This window comes from Catharus ustulatus, chromosome 30 (genome assembly GCF_009819885.2).
Source record: "Catharus ustulatus isolate bCatUst1 chromosome 30, bCatUst1.pri.v2, whole genome shotgun sequence".
In the NCBI taxonomy this organism is placed as follows: domain Eukaryota; kingdom Metazoa; phylum Chordata; class Aves; order Passeriformes; family Turdidae; genus Catharus; species Catharus ustulatus.
The window spans coordinates 44,912-64,038 of record NC_046250.1 but is presented as its reverse complement, the minus strand read 5'-3'; the positions used below and the strand labels follow the sequence as shown (position 1 = coordinate 64,038).

The 19,127-nt window shown below is 62.2% G+C and overlaps 4 protein-coding genes across 9 annotated transcripts; all 4 read right to left on the bottom strand.

Moving 5' to 3' along the window:
* Positions 1-90: 90 nt before the first annotated feature.
* On the bottom strand, positions 91-1,515 carry PMVK (phosphomevalonate kinase). The gene is made up of 5 exons (XM_033082825.2): positions 1,398-1,515; positions 1,193-1,256; positions 489-641; positions 292-421; positions 91-195 (listed from the first exon to the last, which is right to left on the bottom strand). Exons 1-5 carry the CDS (start codon positions 1,478-1,480, stop codon positions 143-145), a joined length of 483 nt encoding a protein of 160 aa, XP_032938716.1. The 5' UTR covers positions 1,481-1,515; the 3' UTR covers positions 91-142.
* A 1,418-nt stretch (positions 1,516-2,933) lies between these two features.
* On the bottom strand, positions 2,934-6,498 carry PBXIP1 (PBX homeobox interacting protein 1). Its single transcript, XM_033083027.2, has 11 exons — positions 6,424-6,498; positions 5,824-5,902; positions 5,497-5,605; positions 5,345-5,412; positions 5,107-5,251; positions 4,801-5,013; positions 4,694-4,717; positions 4,538-4,611; positions 4,331-4,456; positions 3,257-4,242; positions 2,934-3,174 (listed from the first exon to the last, which is right to left on the bottom strand). The coding sequence occupies exons 2-11, from the start codon at positions 5,881-5,883 to the stop codon at positions 3,117-3,119; spliced, it is 1,863 nt and encodes a 620-aa protein (XP_032938918.1). The 5' UTR covers positions 5,884-5,902; positions 6,424-6,498; the 3' UTR covers positions 2,934-3,116.
* A 121-nt stretch (positions 6,499-6,619) lies between these two features.
* On the bottom strand, positions 6,620-8,465 carry PYGO2 (pygopus family PHD finger 2). The gene is made up of 3 exons (XM_033082785.1): positions 8,342-8,465; positions 8,214-8,263; positions 6,620-8,138 (listed from the first exon to the last, which is right to left on the bottom strand). The coding sequence occupies exons 1-3, from the start codon at positions 8,463-8,465 to the stop codon at positions 7,065-7,067; spliced, it is 1,248 nt and encodes a 415-aa protein (XP_032938676.1). The 3' UTR covers positions 6,620-7,064.
* Positions 8,466-8,797: 332 nt separating this feature from the next.
* SHC1 (SHC adaptor protein 1) lies at positions 8,798-19,021 on the bottom strand. 6 transcript variants are annotated; one of them, XM_033082783.1, is made up of 13 exons: positions 18,941-19,021; positions 13,133-13,294; positions 12,836-12,906; positions 12,467-12,530; positions 12,087-12,206; positions 11,604-11,657; positions 11,437-11,488; positions 11,137-11,263; positions 10,870-11,038; positions 10,618-10,678; positions 10,330-10,497; positions 9,982-10,244; positions 8,798-9,719 (listed from the first exon to the last, which is right to left on the bottom strand). In XM_033082783.1, exons 2-13 carry the CDS (start codon positions 13,289-13,291, stop codon positions 9,591-9,593), a joined length of 1,437 nt encoding a protein of 478 aa, XP_032938674.1. In that variant the 5' UTR covers positions 13,292-13,294; positions 18,941-19,021; the 3' UTR covers positions 8,798-9,590. The 6 variants fall into 6 exon arrangements, with proteins under 6 accessions (XP_032938674.1, XP_032938675.1, XP_032938672.1 ...); XM_033082784.1 differs by lacking the exon at positions 18,941-19,021 and adding an exon at positions 18,850-18,919; XM_033082781.2 differs by lacking the exon at positions 18,941-19,021 and adding an exon at positions 16,844-18,734 and having other exon boundaries at positions 10,330-10,494.
* Between the last annotated feature and the right edge of the window lie 106 nt (positions 19,022-19,127).

Below are 19,127 nucleotides of genomic sequence, written 5' to 3'. Positions count from 1 at the left end.
CTCATCCCCGTCATTGGTGATCACCCAATCAAAGGCCACTCCCTGGTCCAGGCCGCACTCAGATTCAGCGTCGTCCACCCCTGGCAGCACAGAGCCCAGGGAGGCCCCAAGGATGGTCAGGATATGTCTGTCTGTACCCCCATCATGACCTCACCCCCCGAGCTCGGGGCCTTGATCCAAAGCCTCTTGCTCCCACTGCCAAGGAACGGTAGTGGAGGCAGCAGACTTGTGCCCATTGGGCAACCCCAGTTTTGGTGTCACACTAGGCGAAGCTGCCCCTCACTTGCTCACCAGTGACAAAGACCCAGTTCCTCCTCTTCCTTGTCTCCTCAGCAGCCACCACCCGCACAGTCTGCACCACATCCCCGTAGGCATCCCGGAACCACTCCACATCCGAGAGGCGCCGTGTGTCACTCACCACCTGCGCAGGGGCTCCATCAGCACCTGTCCTCTGTCCCCAGCACCCCTCTGCACTCCCCAAAACTCACCCACACTGGCTGCAGTGCCCCCTCGACTGCTGCCCGGCAGAAGAAGCCGGGGTCGGTGCGGCGCTTCTCCTCGCCCCAGCGGATCATGTCCTGACGGAACGTCTCCTTGTAGGTGCTGGCATCCAGGAGCCGCTGAAAGTCGAGACCATGCTCCTGTGGGGAAGGGGGGTCAGTAGGCATGGCCTGGCCAACGAGCATGGCATGGCACATGTGTTGTGACATGCCACGCCTCAGCACAGGTGGAACGGGATGGGTCAGTACAGCACAGCACAGCACGCAAAAGCTTGGCACAGTGTGGTACAGCGTGATTGTGGGATGGCACAGCTTGGCACAGCATGTCCTGACATAGTCTGGTGTGGTGCAGCATGGCACAGCTCAGCACAGCATGGCAAAGCATCAGATGGCACAGCACAGAGCAGCAGAGCAGGGCACGGCTCAGCACTGTGGTGTAGCACGGGATGAGCACGGGAAGGCACAGAACTGCTCCCGCACAACTCAGCGTGGCATGGCACGGCTCGGTGTGGTACAAGTGTGAGAGTGAGACGGCACAGCATGTGGCAGGACACGGCAGTGCCCGGCACAGCTCAGGATGGTGTGGCACGGTACGTCATGGTGTGGTATGGTGTGAGCGTGGGACGGCACAGCTCGGCAGTGTCCTGGCACAGCTCGGCGGGGTGTGACAAGGCTCGGCACGGCCGTGGTACCTTGGCGTACTGCTCCTTGAGGGGCCCAGAGAGGCGCAGAATGGTGCAGACATCGGGGCCCAGCCTGTGGGAGAGGGGTAAGCGGGATGGGCACTGTCACCGGTTCCGCTCGTCCAAGTCCCGGCCTTTCTGTCCTCCGGTACTATCCGCACACCCCGTGCCTTCCCCGCCCACACCCCAGGCAGAGTCCCGCCCCGCCCGGTACCGGCTCCGCAACTCCTCGGCCACGAAATCCTTCCCCGATTTCCTCTTCCCGCTCAGCAGCAGCACCACGCGCGGCGCCGCCATGGGCGCTCCGGCCCCGCCCCCCCAGCGACCCCGCCCCCTGGGTCCGCCCGGCCCCGCCCCGGGCCCCGCCCCCTGGGTCCGCCCCGCCCCCGGCCCCGCCCCGGTGGCCCCACCGGCCCCGCCTCTGGCCCCGCCCCTGGCCCCGCCCCCGTCCGTCTCACGGCGCCCCCTCCCGGACAGAGCCAGCACCGCACAGAGGGTGCGTGCGAATCCCCGCGGGGACATGGCGGGTCCTGCCCCCCAGCATCCTGTACCTCTCAGCATCCTGTACCTCCCCAGCATCCTGTAGCCCCCAGGATCCTGCACCCCCAGGAGCCTGTACCCTCCAGCATCCTGTACCTCTCAGCATCTTGTACCTCCCCAGCATCCTGTAGCCCCAGGACCCTGTATCCCCAGCAACTCGTACACCCAGCATCCTGTACTCCCAGCGTCCTGTACCCACCAGTATCCTGTACCCACCAGTATCCTATACCCACCAGTATCCTGTACCTCCCCAGCATCCTGCAGCCCCCAGGATCCTGCACCTCCAGGATCCTGTACCCTCCAGCATCCTCTACCCCCGGCATCCTGCACCCTCAGCATCCCGTGCTGCCAGGACTCTGTATCCCCCAGCATCCCGTACCCCCAGCATCCTGTACCCCCAGCATCCTGTACCTCCCAGTACCCTGTATCCCCAGCCTACTTATTCCCAGCATCCTGTACCTCCCAGTATCCTGTATCCCCAGCCTACTTATTACCAGCATCCTGTACCCCCAGCATCCTTCACCCCCAGTATCCTGTGCCTCCCGGTATCCTGTATCCTCAGCATCCTTTACCCCCAGCAGCCTTCTGCCCTCCCTTTCCCCCAGCGCCCGCACTTCCTCCTCACACCCTCCATTCTCCTCTGAAACTCCCTTTCCCCAGCGCCCTGCTCCTCCCAAAATGCCCTTTCCTCCGAACATTTGCATTCCCTCAGCACTCTGCCCCCAACAACCATATTCTGCTTCTGCACCCCACTTTCTCCCAGCATCCATTTCCCCCAGTACCCCCTTTTCTCACCGAGCACCCTTCCTCCTCAACATCCATATTCCCCCTCTGCACCTCACTTTTTCAACTGTCCATCACTTCCTCCAGCACTCCCCTTTCCTCTTCACTATTCCCCCTCTAAATCCCCATTTTCTCCCTGTGTCCCCAACAGCCTTTCTTCTCCCCAGCAATCCCCTTCACTTCCAAAACACCATATTCCTCTCTGTCCCCCTTTTTCAAATGCACCCCTCTCCCCCAGCGGCCCTTCCTCCTCCTTGCACTTCTTCCTTCCCTCTCAAGCACCTTCTTTGCCCACAGCACTCATCCCCTCTGCTCTCCCGTTACATGGCCTATTCCTTCTCTGAACCCCCATTCCCCCAGCCCTCTTCCCTTAGCACCCTCCCTTCCCCTCACCCCCAGCACCATTTTCCCCACACCCACACAGCTCTGCCCAGTAGTGACTTTATTCATGGTGGCAGTGCAGCATCACACAGTGCATTTAGTTGGGGATGTGGCCCTACTTGGCCCTACAGGGTACAGTGGTAGCTCCCAGACCCCCACAAACAGCATGTGGGGAGCCCTTGCTGGGGGTGCTGGCACACTACACTCCTCCACTACTGCCCCCTTGGCTCTACCCACGTGTGCCATGCTGCCTCGGGGCTCTCTGGCTCCACACATTCCCGGAGGTGCTGCAAGAGAAGGGGAGGTGTGATGAGGTGCAGGAGGGGGGAATCCCTGGGGGACCCCCCAGCACCACTCACCCCAGCTCACCCGCTGTAGTGCCGCAGCATGTACTCCTCAAAGCCATCAACTGCCTCCTTGTTGCCCCACTCCTGCCATGCCACGTCCTCAAGCAGGTCCTCCACATCATCCACAAAATCCACAAACCGCAGGCGGTCATGGGCAAAGACACCATCAGCTCTAAAGGCTCCATCAAGCTGTGGTGCCAGCCTTCCAAATTGTCTCCCCAAGCCCAGCTGCCCCATGAAGCTCTCCAGCAGTTGCAGGAACTGCACCTTCTGCACTGGCTCCAGTGCAGCCCCAAGCACTTCCCGGCCTTCCTTGTGGGCACAGTCAGTCACCCCAGAACAGCCCTGTGGTGCCCGGTACCGCCTGAGCCAGGGCAACTCATGGGAACCATGCTGGGGGTGGTTGTGATGGGGGTGGCTGTGAGACGGCTTCCCCCAGGGTTTGCCTGGCTTGTGCTCACGGGGGGTTCGGGGATCCTTCTTGTGGGGTTTGCCATGTTCTCTCCTCTCCTGCTCATGGGGGGACCCCCTGGCGCCATGCTGCTTGTGCCACTTGCTCTCCTTCTCCACCTTGAATGGCTTCTTCCAGGGTGTGGAGAAGGATCCCAACCCCTCTGCCTCCAGCACCTGGGCCAGGTGCTGCTCCAGGGTGCTTAGCTCCTCCACAAGCCCCTTGTGATCCCCAGAGCCCCGCGCACGGTCCAGGGTGTCCGCTAGCTCCCGCCGCAACGACTCCAGACTGCTGTGCCGCCGTGCCGCAGCCTTGCCATGCACTGGTGCACCTGTGGCACGTGGCTGCTCTGCTGTTGGCTCCCTGGGGCTGCCTGGTGCCCCTGGAGCCTGCAGGCGCCGCAGCTCAGCCCGGGCCTCCCGCAGCGCGGCAACCTCCCGCTCCAGCGCCGCGCGCAGCCGCGCGTTTTCCGCGGCCAGGCTCTGCTGCTGCGCTCCGGCTGCTGCTGCCTCACCCTCACTCTTGTGCAGCAGTGCCCGCAGATCTTCCTTGTGGGCCTAGAGCAGGGGTGGGGGGCTGTGAAAGAGGTGGCAGCGGGAGAGCAGCACCAGGACACAGCACTGAGACATGGCACTGGGCACCAACCTGTAGCTCTGCCTGCATGAGCCGGATCTCCTGGTTCTCTTTGGCCAGCTTGTCCAGGAGTTGGCTCATGGACTGCACACTCTGTGAGTCCCCAGCATCTGGCAGAGGGAGCTTCTGCTCAGAGTCCTGGAGGACAGGAAGGTTGGGAGCCCTGAGGGCATTGAGGACACCCTCTGCCCTCACTCAGGGCTTGAAATCCCTCCTTACATTGCTGTCTATGGACAGCAGAGACTCTTGCTCCCCAGCAGCAAAGTCCCAGCTCCTCATACTCTCCACAGGGTCTGCAGAGAAGGACATGGGTCTGAATATCCAGAGTGCTGCAAGATGTCCCCCTGCCTGGGTGGGTTAGTCACCTGTACTCACCATCTGCCACGTCGTAGATACCACCTGGGGAGAGGAGGGGACAATGAGGGGGATGTCTGGACCCTACCCAGTCCCTGGGGCCTTAGCCACTGGGACCCCCCACTTACCAGTAATGATCAGCAGCCCCACAGCAACCACTGCCAAGGCACCCAGCAGGTACTTGCTCATACTGAGCCCATCATCACCACTGTCTGGTGCTCCCTGGTGTGGGGCAGGGGTGACAGTGGGGGGCCCAGCATGGGGCTTGTGGCCCTGCCGCCACCGCAGCCCCTCCATGTCACTGTCACTGCTGGTACAGCACACGTCCTCCACTGTTGGCCCTAGTGGGAGATGGGGGAGACCTCCAGGGAAGGTCTACACCTAAACACAGCCAGCACACATTCCCCCAGGCCAGTCCCCTCTGAGGCCCTAACCTGCTTGGGGGGTGTCAGGGCAGGGCTGTGGCTCAGCCTCAGCATTTGGCTCCTCCTGCTCGTTGCCTTCCAACCTGCTGGGCTCTGCAGAGTCATGCAGGGCAGGCACTGCCCACTCCTTGGAGTCCTCACACTCCTCTGGGTCCTGCAGACATAGGCACCAGCACATGGGGTGTCCCTCTGTCGGGAGCAGCCCACCAGTTCCAGCTCAGCCCCAGGTCTCCTGGTTCCGACTCACCCCCTGCCTGCTGCCCTCAGGGCACAAGGTCTGGCTGGGAAAGGTAGTGGCACCATTGGTGGTCACAGCTGGGGAGAGGCAGAGCATGGGGATGAGACAGTGGCACAGGAAAGTGACACCAGGTTTGCCCCATACCCATGGTGGCTGCCTGCCTGTGATTGTCTCATTGGTGCCTTCATCCTTCTCCTCCTCCAGTTCCTCATCGTCAGACCCATGGGAGGTTGAGTCCTGCTCTGGACCCACCGTATCAATGGGCAGACCCTAGGGGAAGGGGGGACACAGGGAGAGACACCTTTAGCTCTGACCTCCATGTGCCCCACTCTGCCTGCAGCCTTAGGCAGGCTCTGGAGGTGTGTCCAGGGGTCTCCAGCTCTGGGGGGCAGCCTTAAGCCCCCAAGGCATGAGATGCACAGCTCTGGGATGTTGCCCTAGAGATCTCAAGCAGTGAGGGTCTGCTCTGGGGGGCTGCCAGCCCTCACCTCACTGCCTGCCAGCACCCAGCTGCTCTCTGAATCTCGGGGATCCAATTTCTCCGCCATAGGGTCAGTCCAGTGCAACCTGCAAGGAGACAGACGGGCGGACACGCAGACAGTGGGACATGACCCAGCTCCCAGCACCAGCTGGATGTGACCAGGAGAACCATGGTCCCGGTACCAGCCAGTCCCTCCAGCCTGTGGCTGGGGGGCTTTTAGGGAGCCGTCCCGGTGCACCGGCTCTGCGGCTCCACCCCCACTGACACCAGCTGCTGTCGCGGGGTATTTTTAGCCGGTGATGCCGCCCAGCAGGTGGACGGCAGACGCAGAGCTTGGCGTGGAGAAACCAGGGGCCCAGGTCGGGATCGCACCGCCCCACAGCAAAGCGGCAGCATGGAAGGGGGTCTGGAGCAGCCCCCACCCCTCTCTTCCCCCAACACCCTCCCAGGACCCAGACCCGCTCTGGGAGTGACTGCCCCGCCGCTGACAACCCCTTCTTCTCCGCTTCCCACGGCTCCGTCCGAGGTGCGCCGGCTCCCCCGAGCCCCGTCCCGATGGCGGTCCCGGCCTGGCAGCGGAGCCGCCTCCCCGTGCCCCGGGCGGTACCTGCACCCTCCTCGTCCGGCCCGGAACTTTCGCCGGGGCCGCACCGCCCCCGAGCCAGGGCGGGCCCGTGACGCGAGCGGGGGGCGGAACAGCGGGCGCGGCCCCGCCGGTACCGAACACTCCCCTCCCCACGGCACCCCCGCCCGGTCCCACACAGACACCGCCACCCCCGGATCCTGCGACAGACACCGACACGCGCGTTTAAGAGTTTTATAACGACGGTACAAAAATTTCCGTTAACGATTGGCTAAAACGGACGGACGTGGGGTGGGGAGCGGGTACTGGGATCATCCCGAGCACCGGAGCAAGGGGCACCGGGACTGCTGCATGGCCCAGGAGGTGCCCTCTGCAAGGGCAATGACCTAACTGGGGGCAGCACTGTGGAGCACCAGGAAGCCTCAGCCCTCACAAAGCCGGTGCACCGGGGCCAGAGCCTTGCCCACAGCAAAGGGCTGACAAGGGCAGAGCCGGCACCGTCCCAGATCCCCTGGTGGGTCCCAGTGGCAAGCAGTGCCCGGTGAGCAGCCACAGCCAGTGCATGGCAGTGCCTCTCTGGCTGGCAGGGGGGCAACAGCTACAAAAAATGGGGGTTTGGTCCTAAATCAGTGGGGGAAAGCTGTACATGGCAGCTGAATGGTGGCTCAGCCATCGTTGGCGGTCACCAGCTGTCCCATGCCCTCCCGGATGTAGACTGACTGGATCTCCTTCGTCTTGAGGCAGAAGTCACAGGCCCAGACAGCAGAGGCCTCAGTGGTGAGCAGCCCATAGGCGTTCTCGGTCATCCCCGTGCACTCTCGGTGGAACCACTTCTGGCAGGAGGCCTCGCACAGGATGGCGTCCTGGTCATCGTTCACCTCGTTGCGACAGGCCCCGCAGGGGTACACGAGCCCTGGTGGTGGCTGGTGCCCCGAGGTGCTGGTGGCCTTGCCAGGGGGTGGCAGTGGCAGGCTATTGGTCTCGGGGGTGCTGGCACTGCGGCCAGCACTGTTGGGGGCAAACCCAGGCTGTGCCCCATTGACAGTGGCGGGGGATCCCGAGTGCTGCTCCTGGGCGAAGGTGCTGGGGGGAGGGTTCTTGCCCCCCTCTTCGCTGCTAGTAGGGAAGCTGGGATCCGCCCCAGGGAAGGGACTGGCTGTGGGGGGCAGGGGTGGCATGTTCTGCCCGGGGCGCTGCATGGGCGATTGTCCAAAGAGGTTGCTGGGTTGGCTGAAGCGCTGAGCCACTGCTGGCCCCCCGGGGGGGTTGAGGGCTGGCCCGGGACCCATTTCCCCCCGCGGGGGCTGCCCCATAGTGGGGGACATCATAGGCCCGAAGCCCGCAACAGGCCCCTGCATGAGCTGCCCCATCGGGGGGCTAAAGTTCTGTCCAAGGGGCTGGCTGAAGGGCTGCCCAGCGAAGGTCAAGCCCCCCGGCTGCACGTAGTTTGGATTCTGGGGAGGCATGCTAAAGGCCGGGCCCATCTGCCCGGGGGCGAAAGGGGGGGCCTGCCTCCGCAGCGGCTGGGGACCCCCGCCGTAACCAGGGGGCACCTGCGGCGACATCCCCCCTTGCATGCGGAAACCGCCGAAGGGGACAGGGCTGCCCAGGAAGGGGGCAGGAGCCGCCCCCACCTTGGGGGCCCCGAAATCATCCTCGAAGGGATTGGAGGCTACCAGGTGGTCCACCATGGGAGTGGGCGGCGGGGCGAACTCCGAGAGGTGCGAATAGGCAGGGCCCTGCGGGAAGAAGGTGGCGGTCAGGATTGCTGGAGCCTGTCCCCGGCCCCCGCGCCGCCCCGAGCCCGGCCTTACCTGCGTGTTGGACTTGCGCCGCTTCTTTTCGGGGCTCTTCATCTGCAGCCCTGCGGGGACAAGAGAGGCCGCGTCAGCGGGGCCGGGGCGACCCCCACCCACCCGGACCCCGGCCCACCCACGCTTACCTGCCTTCCCCTGCTTCCGGCCGGGCCCGCCGGCGGCAGCGCTGCCCGCGGGGTGCGGGGGCCCCGGCGGGGGCGGCGGGGCCGGGACCGCTCCCTCCAGCTTCTCTGCGTGCGGGGCCGCCATAGCCCTCACAGCGCGCGCGTCGCCGCCATGGCCCGACCGGAACCGGAAGCCACGCGGGGCCAATCACACCGCGCGCGCGAGGGGGGCGGAGCGAAGTGCGCGAGCTGTGTCAATCACCGCAGACTCCCACCCCACCCCTCGGCCGGACCTAACCAAGTGCAGCGCGACGGGAGGGGGAAGAGGGCGGTGAAATGAACAGACGGGACAAACCACGTACGAGGTCCTGGGGGGGAGGGAAAGAAGAAGGACGAATGTACCGCCCGTAGGGTTGCACAAGGCGGAACCACCCGCCCACAGTGACACCCCCACCCCAGCTCACACCAGCCAGGGCCTAGAGAAATACCAACTTTAATACAACCGCCAGTTCCTTTGGTATAGCGGGGCCAGGGCCCTGGGGCTGCGAGGGGCAGGGCTGCGCTTTGGCTTGGGGGGAGTTACACTGTGCATGCAGGGGGGGGTCCTCCCGCCAACCCCCCGGGGCTGCCAGAAGTGCAGAAGAGTTGCCCGTGCCCAGCCGGGACGGGCAGGGAGGAAGGGGACGTGGTGGCACATGTCCTGGAGCACAAGCATGTCACGGATGGGGTACAGGGTGCTGGGAGCATGGGGGAGGCTCTGTAACCAGCCCCTGCCCTTGCATAAGAGTGTGGGACCTGCAGGGTCAAGGCACAGAGTTAACACATAAAGTGATCCGGTACAGTCGAGGGCCTCGTGCTTGGAGGAGCAGAGCCCCCCATGGGCCCCCTCCTTGGCCTAGGGGCCAGAGAGAAGGACAGGCTGCCTCAGGGGGACTCAGCCCTGCCAGTCTGAGCCCGTGCTGGTGAGCACAAGAACGGCTGTGGCACGACAGCAGGGCTGGGTTTTGGTAGGAGCTGAGCTGCTCTGAAGAGGCTGGAGCTGAAAGGGCAGGGACTTTGCAAGAACAGTTCCCCACCCTGCAGGCACTCACAGCCTGAGCCCCCCATGGCCACCAGCTCCATGTGGTGAAAGGAGAGAGGCCCTGTCCTCAGCCAAGTCCATGCTCAGTCCTGGTTGGAGCACCTAGAAGAGTCTGAGGGCTCCCTGGGGCACGGAACACGGCCAGAGGGCTGTGCATTGGGGGTGCTGTGCACTGGGGTCTCTGGGCGCTCACGGTCTCCTCTCCACTGGCTGCTGCAGGCACATCTCACTGCCGGCCGAGATGATGGGCAGGTGATTGTCCATGTGGTAGCTGATGAGGTGACTGACGCTCTCAAAGCGATGATCTTTTGTCCGCACCTGATGGGCCAGAAAAGGAGTGTTCAGGAGGCTGTCAGTGCCCATTGAGGCCAGTCACCACCCCCCATGGCACAGGCAAGGCACAGACCTGGGGCTGCAGCCTCAAACCCGTGCTCCACCAGGCCCTCTCCATCCCCAAACTCAGCCTGGAGTTGTCCCCTGATGAGCAGTGCAAAACCCAAATGCTCTGGTGGTTCTCATAACCCCTAGAATCTCCCCCCACTGTCCCAAGCTCCATCCCCAGGCCCCTACATGGACTCACCACTCCCTCAGGATCGACAAGCAGCAAATGCTTGGGCTGCCCACCCTGCAAGCCAGTCAGCACATACTGGCCCGGGGTGGTGGTGCTCTCCCGCACCAGAAAGTCTCCGTTCACCTTCAGCAGCTTCTCAGCCTCTTTGCGGCTCATTTTCCCATGGTACCAGGGCTCCCTTCTCAGCTGCTCCTCCATGGAGGCCACCACCTGGGCAGGGGGCAGCCCCACAGGCACAGATGGGGGCACACGCAGGGCATCTTCAAAGGGCTCTGCAAGGAGAGAGGAGCAGGGGAACCATGACCAAGCACACAGCCACCTATTCACTACTTTGGCAGCAGCTACTGTGCCACTCACTCATGTCAAAAAGGTCCCTCTGTGTGCTGCCGTTGGCTGTGGCTGGGTTGCTGGCAGCTGAAGCTTGGCGTGTCTTGTCCATGTTCTGCACGTTGACGTAAGATGGGTCATCAAACAGGTCTGTGCGGCCAGATGTGCCTGCTGGAGCTGGGTATTTCTCTCTCCCTGCTAGCAGGAGCACTGTGGTCAGCAGGGCTTCAGCCCACCTTGGACCCCCATCAGTGCCCACCATCGGAGCAAGTGGGATCCATGAAAGAGGATGGAGACTGGTCACACCCATCACATTACCTTGGGCAGGAGCATGCTGCTTCTGGGGGTCATACTCTCCACTGGATAACTGGCCAACAGGCTGCAGGGAGAGGCAGTGATGAGCCCCCACCCCTTTTCCTGCTCATCCCCCTTCCTGCTCCCCACACCCCAGGCTGCCAGAGACACCAAGAAGACATGAATAACCTTCAGCAAAACCCATGGCCCAGTCAGGGTCCCTACATCTCCCTTACAAGTTGGTGCCTCCCCAAGAGGACATGCCCAGAGCCTCACCAGTGTGGCACCCAAGTGATTTGGGGTCTGAGCAGCCCCATCCTGCAGCCGCATGTCCACGACACCCCCAATGGGAGGTTCCTTGCCAGGGAAGTCATTGTAGTACTGGTGATCTGGGGCTGGTTCCTCCTCTTCCTCATCCCAGGCAGAGCCATCAAACCCTGCCATTCTGGGAGAGCACAGTACAGATAAGCCTGTGACAGCAGCCACAGCTGCATCCCCCTCTCCAAAACCACATTTCTCCCTGTCACACAACCCTGCTCTGACCTGTCGTGCGGGGTCACCAGCTTTGGAGGGTTCTTCAGGTACTGCTTGAAGCGCAGCTCGAAGGCCTGCCCAATGGTGCTGATCACATCCTGTGCCAAGCCTTCAGGACACTCCAGGATATGGCAGGCTGGGTAGAAAATGGTGGGATGCAACTGTGGAACTCCAGCACTAAGGTTCTTCACCCCTGAACTTGCCCTGTACACCCCAGAGCTTTCTTATGGGTCATCCACTTTCCCCCCCCTGCATTGAGCTGAACACCTCGAGGGGTTTTGGCATTGAGGACCCTTGCAGCACCCTCACCTCTCTGATTGACGGGGTCTTTGGCAACATAGGCAACATATTCAGCTGTGTCCTGTGGGTGAGACAGCAGCAGTGAGACAGGGCTGGGGAGCACTGGGCCCAAGACCTCAGGAAAAGGGCAGGAGAGGCCCCTACACAGGGCATGAATGGGGACCCTGAGTACTCACCGGGTCTCCCCCTGATGCGAAGGATATAGACTGCATGTGGTGGTTGGCAATGATCTGCAAGGTGGAGAGCTTGTTGGACACAGCCAGGAATTTCTTGTCACTCACCCAGAGGTAGCACATCCCTCCCCTCCCAGGGCTGGCCTGCCATGAGGATTCAAAATCCTCGAGAATCCTCGTTATGAGCCACAGACCACCAAGGAAAGGACTGGGACATCACCAGGAATGGGGTCAAAACCAGGAGATCTGGCCCCAGGCAAGAAGAATTGGGTCTCACCATCTCCAGGAGAGATCCCACAAAACACATGGGATATTCCTCCCACCTCTTCAGCCCCAGGGACTGCAGGGAGGTGGGCACTCATCACACAACCCATCCAGACATTTCTTCTGGAGGCTGAGGGCATCCCCTGCCCCAGCAAGACCTGGGGTGAGGTACATGAGGATTCCTGCTTGTCCAAAGCCAACCCAACCCCTCCCCATTCTCACCTGCTTGCAGTCTGAGGCCATGAGGTTGAGGCTGCTGGTGGAGATGGTCAGGGTGATGGGCATGCCTGCAAACTTCAGGTTGCTCTTGCCCAGGATGGAGTTCAGGGAGCGGCTGCAGGGCTAGGGGCAAACAGTAGTGTACAGAAGGGGGTCCCCAGACCAAACAGACCAGCAGCAGGAGGACAGGGAACATCCCACTGCTTCAACAGCAGGGATGGGCACCTTATCCTCACCACTGGCCATGGCCCAAGCCTCAGTTGTGAGATCAGAGCCCTGGGCTGACCAGCACAGCACTGCCAGCTGGGCTGGGATGTGGTCTTTGGCCCTGTGCCCAAATTAGCCATGCACTCTCCCCCAGCAGCTTCCCAGCCAGGCCTCACCTTGCGTCTCCTCACGGCTCCCTTGGCACCAGGCACAGCCTCACACACCAGCCCAATGGCCTCCCTGCAGGGAGTACAGTGAGATGTCAGTCCCCACAGTGCCTGCCTTGCCCCAAGAGCCCCCAGCCACAGGACTGAGGACACAGGGATCAGCACAGGAGAGACAGGGAGACAAAGTGGAAGCTCTCAGGCAGTGCCAGCTGGGGCTCTTTGGCTGGGCAAAGAGCACTGGAATTAGTATTTGATGGGCTGCAGCAGCCCCTGGCCCCCACTGAAAGCCCCACATGTTACCAGGGGCTTTCCTGGGACTCAGACAACTTCCTCACCCCTCCCCAAAAGGAGCAGCCCCTGGGGAGAGGCAGAGCTCACCTGGTCACCTGTGTCCTGGTGTTGAAATCCAGAGCCCTCATGGACTGGAGCACTTCCACACAGCCCATGTACTGTGCAAGAGAGCAAGGTGAGCTTGGCTAGCTATGGAGTTTGTCCCCCATGCAGCCAGGGAAGGGGCTGGGGCCTCAAGCATCCCAGCTCTGCAGCAGTTAACTTCCCTGGGAATCTCACTACCCATTACACCACCCTGTCCCCCACCCCTTCCCCAAAGAGCATGGTGCATCCCATCACCAGGAGGTCCCAAAATCCCCACAGTGACCACACCCCAGCACTCACCCGGACGTGGTAGGAGACCCCGGAGCCCATAACCTTGTCATCAGGATGCAGCCAGCCACGGGTGGGCTTATTGACAAAACTGCCGTGGCGGGTCCATTCATCACCCCCCAGCTGGCCGCCTTCCACCCGCGTCTTCTTCCCACAGCTCAGCTTGTTCATATCCTGGGAACAGACAGTGACAGGTCTCACTGAGCCAGGGCTGGCAGCACCCCCTGGCACCAGTGCTGGCATCCCAAGGGGACCAGCTTCCCCTGGGCTGCTGCTGGCTGAAGAGCCCCGCAAGCTGAGCAAGTTGGCGGGATTGGAGAGCTTCAGGTTGGCCATTTTGGGGAAGAAGGAGCAGAGGGTGGTAGGGCTCTCCTCCAGCTCAGGTGAGAGCTCCCCAAGAGGTGCAGCATGGCTGAGGGAGGAGGAGGACAGGGAACCAGGCAGAGACCGCATGCTTGCAAGGGACTCCACTGGGGAGGGCGGGACTCCCAGGCCCGCTACAGCCTCCTCTGGAGAGGAGACAGACTCGTTCCGCAGGTGGCTGTATTTGCTCTTTTGCAGGAGATCCATGCTGGAGACAAGTGAGAAGGGCCACAGCTGCCCTGTCCAGAGTGGCAGTAGGGTGGATGCAGCCAGCCAGGCCTCACAGGGGCCCCACAGAGAGTCCGAGTGCCCGCAGCCGCCAGGAAGCTGCCCCCAAGCAGAAGCCTCGGCTGAGCTCTGCGCTAGGTCCACGCCAGCCCGGCATGGCTGGCAGGGAGAGCTGGGCGTGGGATGCTGGGCAGTGGGTCCAGGGGCTGCCTGGCACTGCGCAGGCACGGCCGATCAATCTTGATCGGCGTCAGGAAGGATGTGCAGATCCGTTCAGACTGAGAGCAGCACACCACAGCAGGGAGGAAATGGGGCCGCAGCGACACCCTGGGGAGCCGCTGGCACAGGGAGGCGAGCTCAGAATGCTCTGTCCCCAGCCTGGAGATCCTCAAGCCCCTCGCCACTCCAACACTGGGATAGCAACAAATCCCATTATCTTCATCCAAGTCCAGATCCAGCTCCCTCTGCCCTGCTGCTGGATTCAGCACGGCCACCCTCTGCCCCACAGCTCACTCCAGCCCCTGTGCTGCTGCCCGCTAAGAGAAAATCAAAAGCATGAATATTTAAAGCCCGGAGATGAGGCAGACACAGAGCACATCCAAGCCCATCCCAGCCCTGCTCCGAGCACTGTCCAGGAGGGAACAAGGTCCTTCTGTGGCAGCCAGCGCCGCGCAACCCACGTGCCGGTGATGAGCAGCTGCTGTTGGCTTGCCGGGCTCTGCCGGGGGGAGCAGCGATGCTGAGATGACACCAGTGCTCGCAGCTTCCTGGAATACAGGGACATGCAGTCCTTTGTGAGCACAGATCTTGCCTGGAGGGCTGGTGGGAGAAAGAGGAGGACGGCCAGGAGTAGGATACAGGTAGGCTGTGCGCTGGGCAAGGTAGGGCTCAGCACGGCTCCCCAGCCGTGGTGGTGGGGAGCCTGTGGGAGAGGCTGCAGCTAATCGCTGCTGCTTCCCGCATCCCAGCTGTTCCTCCCGGGAGAAGAGATGAAGGGGCTGCGGCTGATCGGAAGAGCTGTGCTGACTCACAGGCGGCGGGGCAGGCTCTGCCCGCTGCGCTGGGGCTGGGGCGCTGCGCAGGAGGGGCTCCCGGCGAGGGGTGGGGACGCAGGGCTTATCTGGAGCAGAAAAATCAAGGTCACAGGCGGAGCTAGCAGGAGCGGGCGGCGAGAACGTGCCGGGGGCAAAGTTGGTCCCTTCAACATCGGGGAGCTGGGCAAAGCTCCCACCTGTGGATCGGGGGGCTCAGGGGCAGGTCTCCCCTGTTCCCCAACCCTGACGCACTTGCATGCAGCAGAAACTTGGGCCCGACTGTGCTGCCTTGGCCACAGTTAGGGACAGAGCTCTTCCCCACCCCTCCACCACCTATGGGATGAGGCAAGGAGTTCAGACAGAACTCAACCTCCTGACACACCACAAACCAGACCCTTACCAATCACCAGGTGCTCTGGCCACCGAACCAAAACTGGGTAAATCCAGGCCAAGAAAAAGGCTCTCCCTGCTTGGAGAGTAGTACCACTCTCCCCAGTACCCCTACTTGGTACTGGCAGCTGCCTGCCCCACTTCACAAAGCCTGGCACACTGCCAGGGGACAGGGAAAGGAAAGCCAGAACAGGGCTAGAAATTGCCACCTACTTGATGTGAGAATGTGGCACATGACGGTGGGCCCGTCACTGAAACATCTCCTTGGCCATGCACAATAGCTCTGTGAACGCCAGCCCCCCCACCTCAGCCATGGTGGTCCCACAGGCTCAGAGAGCCCGTGCTGGCTGTTCCACAAAGTGTTTGTCCCCTCCAGGGGCCCCTGGCTGGCTGCTCGGCGCTGTGACCTTCCTGTGGCCGCAGCACCACTCCTCTGAAGAAAAGCAGGAAGCCCGGAGCCAGGAAGTCGCTGGCCCGGTGAGGGGCCAGTGCAGCCCTGCTGCTAGGGGAGCCTGTCTGGGCGGCATCAAGTGGCCACAAAGCAGTGGGGTTTGCCCACCACAGACTGGCTATTGGTTGATACCAGCCTGGCCTCGCCTGGCCTGGCAGATCTGAGAGCCCTGGTGCTTCCTCAGGATAAGAGCAGAGGGAATTGCAAAGAGGCAGGAGTGTCTCCTTGGCCACCACCCCAGGGATTGGGGCAGCCACCAACTCCAGACAGCAAAGAGCTCATGAGCCTCCCAGCTGAAGCCCCTGCTCAGACACATCTCTGCTTTTATAAGCTAGAGTAACTCCTGATTTTCTCAGAACCTTTGAGGCCAGTCTATCCACATCACTTAATAGCCTGTGACAAGATACAGCTCCCAGCCCTCAGAGACCAGAGGTGCTACCATCGTAGCTGCCCCAGCCCCAGAGTCCACCCCAGGGCATCAGAGCTCCCTCCCAGTCACCTCTGAGTGCAGAAGGCAAACCTGGAGATGTGCAAAGGCGCAGAACACTGGCCCTGCCTGAACAGGCAATCCCAAACCCGACAGCACAGGTTACAGCCCTTCCCCTTGCCAGGCAGATGCCAGGAACTCCTGCCTGTGCAGCAGAGTAGGAGCAGGGCACCTGGAAGAACTGCCCCCAAGGATCTCTGGGGACACGTCCTGGCCCAGCTGCTCCATGTGCCCTGCCATCACAGAGAGACAATGGATCATAAGAAACAGAGGGATGTGGATTACTTTCAGGGACCTGAGACTGAGACTTCACACACTACCTGGAGCAAGGAAGAGAAACAGAGTGGAGACACTCAGGGCTCCACTACCAACAGCCTCTCTGGAAAAAACTGGGAGCTGAGTCAGAGGGCTGGAACATACCAGTGGTTTGGCAAGAAATCGCAGCAAGGTGCAGGTGGCCACACGTACAAACCTTGCCCCGGGCAGGAGACCCCCTCTGTCCAACTGCAGCCAATGCTGAACCTCTGAGGCAGGGGTGAAGCAAAGGAGAACACTCAAATCTAGCCAATAGCTGATTTTTTTCCCCCACACATCACAGCAGCATCAAACAACAATTATGCACTCCTGCACGCAACCTCCCCTTGATTCTGAAGATGGGATTAGGAGATGCCAGTGGAGATCTGGGGAACAGGCTGGAGACCTCTGAGAAGGCAGAGGAAGCAGGCAGGATCCACCACCGAAGCCACTTAGCCCTCCACCGAAGTCCTTACCACATACTCCATCGCCGGCGGAGGGCAGGGCAGGCCCCGGGCAGGGAGCAGAGACACAGCCCCTCTCGTCTGGCACTCCGACCTGCGGTTCGGGGACAAACAGGGAGTTAGCCAGCCCTGTCCCAGCCCGCTGAGGTGGGGGCCGTGGTGCCAAAGGCAGACCCTGCTCCTCCATGCACAGGTGGATGGGGCTGTGCAATGTGCTCCTAACACAGAGAGCGAGAGAAACCTGGAAGCCACTTTCTTCCCAGTGGAAGTAAGATGAAGATGGGATGCATTGGGACAGGAACACAAGGTTGAGCTCGGCACTGCTTGAGCCATGCCCCCATTTGCTACTGGCAAATGGTATCAGGGGCCAAGAGTCACTCTGTGACCCAAGACAAGTGTCGGAACCAATCCCTGCCTAGCCCAAAAAACCAGGACTGAAAAGCCACACACAAGGAGGGAGAGTGAAGGCAACTCAGTGGGGCAGAGCTGCTCCCTCCTCCACGCCCTCAGCTGGCACCCTGATGCAAAATTATACACAGAGCCCCCAGGGCTGTGTTCCTTCCTCCCAGGGGACCACTGAAGACAGGAATCATGGAAAGAGTCTAGAAGGGTTGAGCTGGCAGAGACAGGAAACTCTGCGATGGAAAAACAAGGCAAGCAAAGCAGCAGCAGATCAGGAGCTGCTGCTCTTCTCAATCCCACTCCCACTGCCCAGCTAAGGCAATCAAGGCCAGGCCAGTGAAGCAGTGCAGGGCAGCAGACATAATGTATTGCTTGGCAGCAATCGTGCCTTTATCTCCAGCCTGTGCCAGCTGTCACCATTAGCTTGGAAGGCAGTGAGATAAGGAGGGCTATGCTTGGCAATGGCCATGGAGATCAACCCCTGCAGCACACCACTGCCAAGCAGAGATGGCAACCAGGACAACCTTTGGACACTGGGCACCGAGGCTGATGGCAGAGAAGGAGCATCTGGACCTGGAGCCGGAGTCCCCAGCCTTACCAAAGCCCATTTGTGTCCTCCTGAGGATGGGACACGGCTTTGCACAGCTCCAGAGGTGGCCCAGCCAAGGCATTCCCCCTCCAAAGGGCAGTGGGTGGATCCTCATGCCCCGCTTGGCTGAGAAGAGATGGCATCTTCAGCCCCTGTTGCAGGCTGATGCCAAGGCAGCCCTGGCAAGCACTGACAAGAAGTGCCCTTTGCCCACAGACATCTGCAGTGCCAACGTGGCAAGCAGGGCCCAGGTCACGTTTCCTTGGAACCACGGTCTGTGTGGATGACCCCATCTAAGAGATTCAAGGGAAGAAGCAAGAACAGATGGACACAGCACACTGCTGGAGAGCAGACACAGATCTGCAAGAGACAACAGCTACCTGTTCACAACAGTTGGGTAGACTCCAGGTACTCACTGCTGCCTTACTCTGAAGCACAGAAGGCAGGATGACAGGAGGGCAGACTCCAGCACCACAGAGATCGAGGAACCCTCCAAACCCAGCCGGTGCCCCATCCCTGCCGAAGGTCAAGCCAGTTTTGGGGCTCAGGGATCTCCCCAGACCCTGGAGCACCTCTACACCTCCTTCCCGTGTATTACACCAGCACGGGGTGGGGCGATGCAAGCCTGAGCCCCAGGCACACACAACCAGCCGCCACGTCGGGTGGGTCACCGCAAGATCTCAGCACAGCACGGTACCGGCTCCTCCAGCCCCCGTGGGGCCGCATACAGGAGGGTCCGGGCCTGCCCCACAGATAGGCTCCCCCACGCTAGGCAAACGAGGCAGCTGGGAAGGGCGGCTCGGCCCTCACAGCACACGGAGAGGCGGCGTCTCGGGGGCGGTTACGGCAGGACCCCCACTCGTTCCGCGGAAGGCGGCGGCGGCGGCGAGCGATGCGGCCTCAGTCCGGCGACACTGCGGACGCGGGGGCACCGCGGGGCCTGGCCTTCGATCCCGGGCCCTGCGCGGGTCCCCCCTCCTCCATCCGCGCGCGCGCGCCCTCACCGCCCCGGCCGGCGCGCGCTCACCGGGCACCATCGGTCACGCGCGGGTCTCCCGCCGCTCTCCGCCGCTCCCGCGCTCGCCCCCCCCACTCCCGCCACACTCGCCGCCACTCACTTCCGGCCCGCGCCCCTCCGGCGTGGCCCCGCTGCGCCCATGTCACGTGACGCCGCGAACCAATCACAGGCTGCGCCCGGCCCGCGGGAAGCGGCGCCACGGCCTCGCCGCGTCGCGCGCGCGTCGGCCAATGGGAAAACGCCCCGCCCCGCCCCGGCGCGGCGCCAGCCAATGGGAGCGAGGGGCG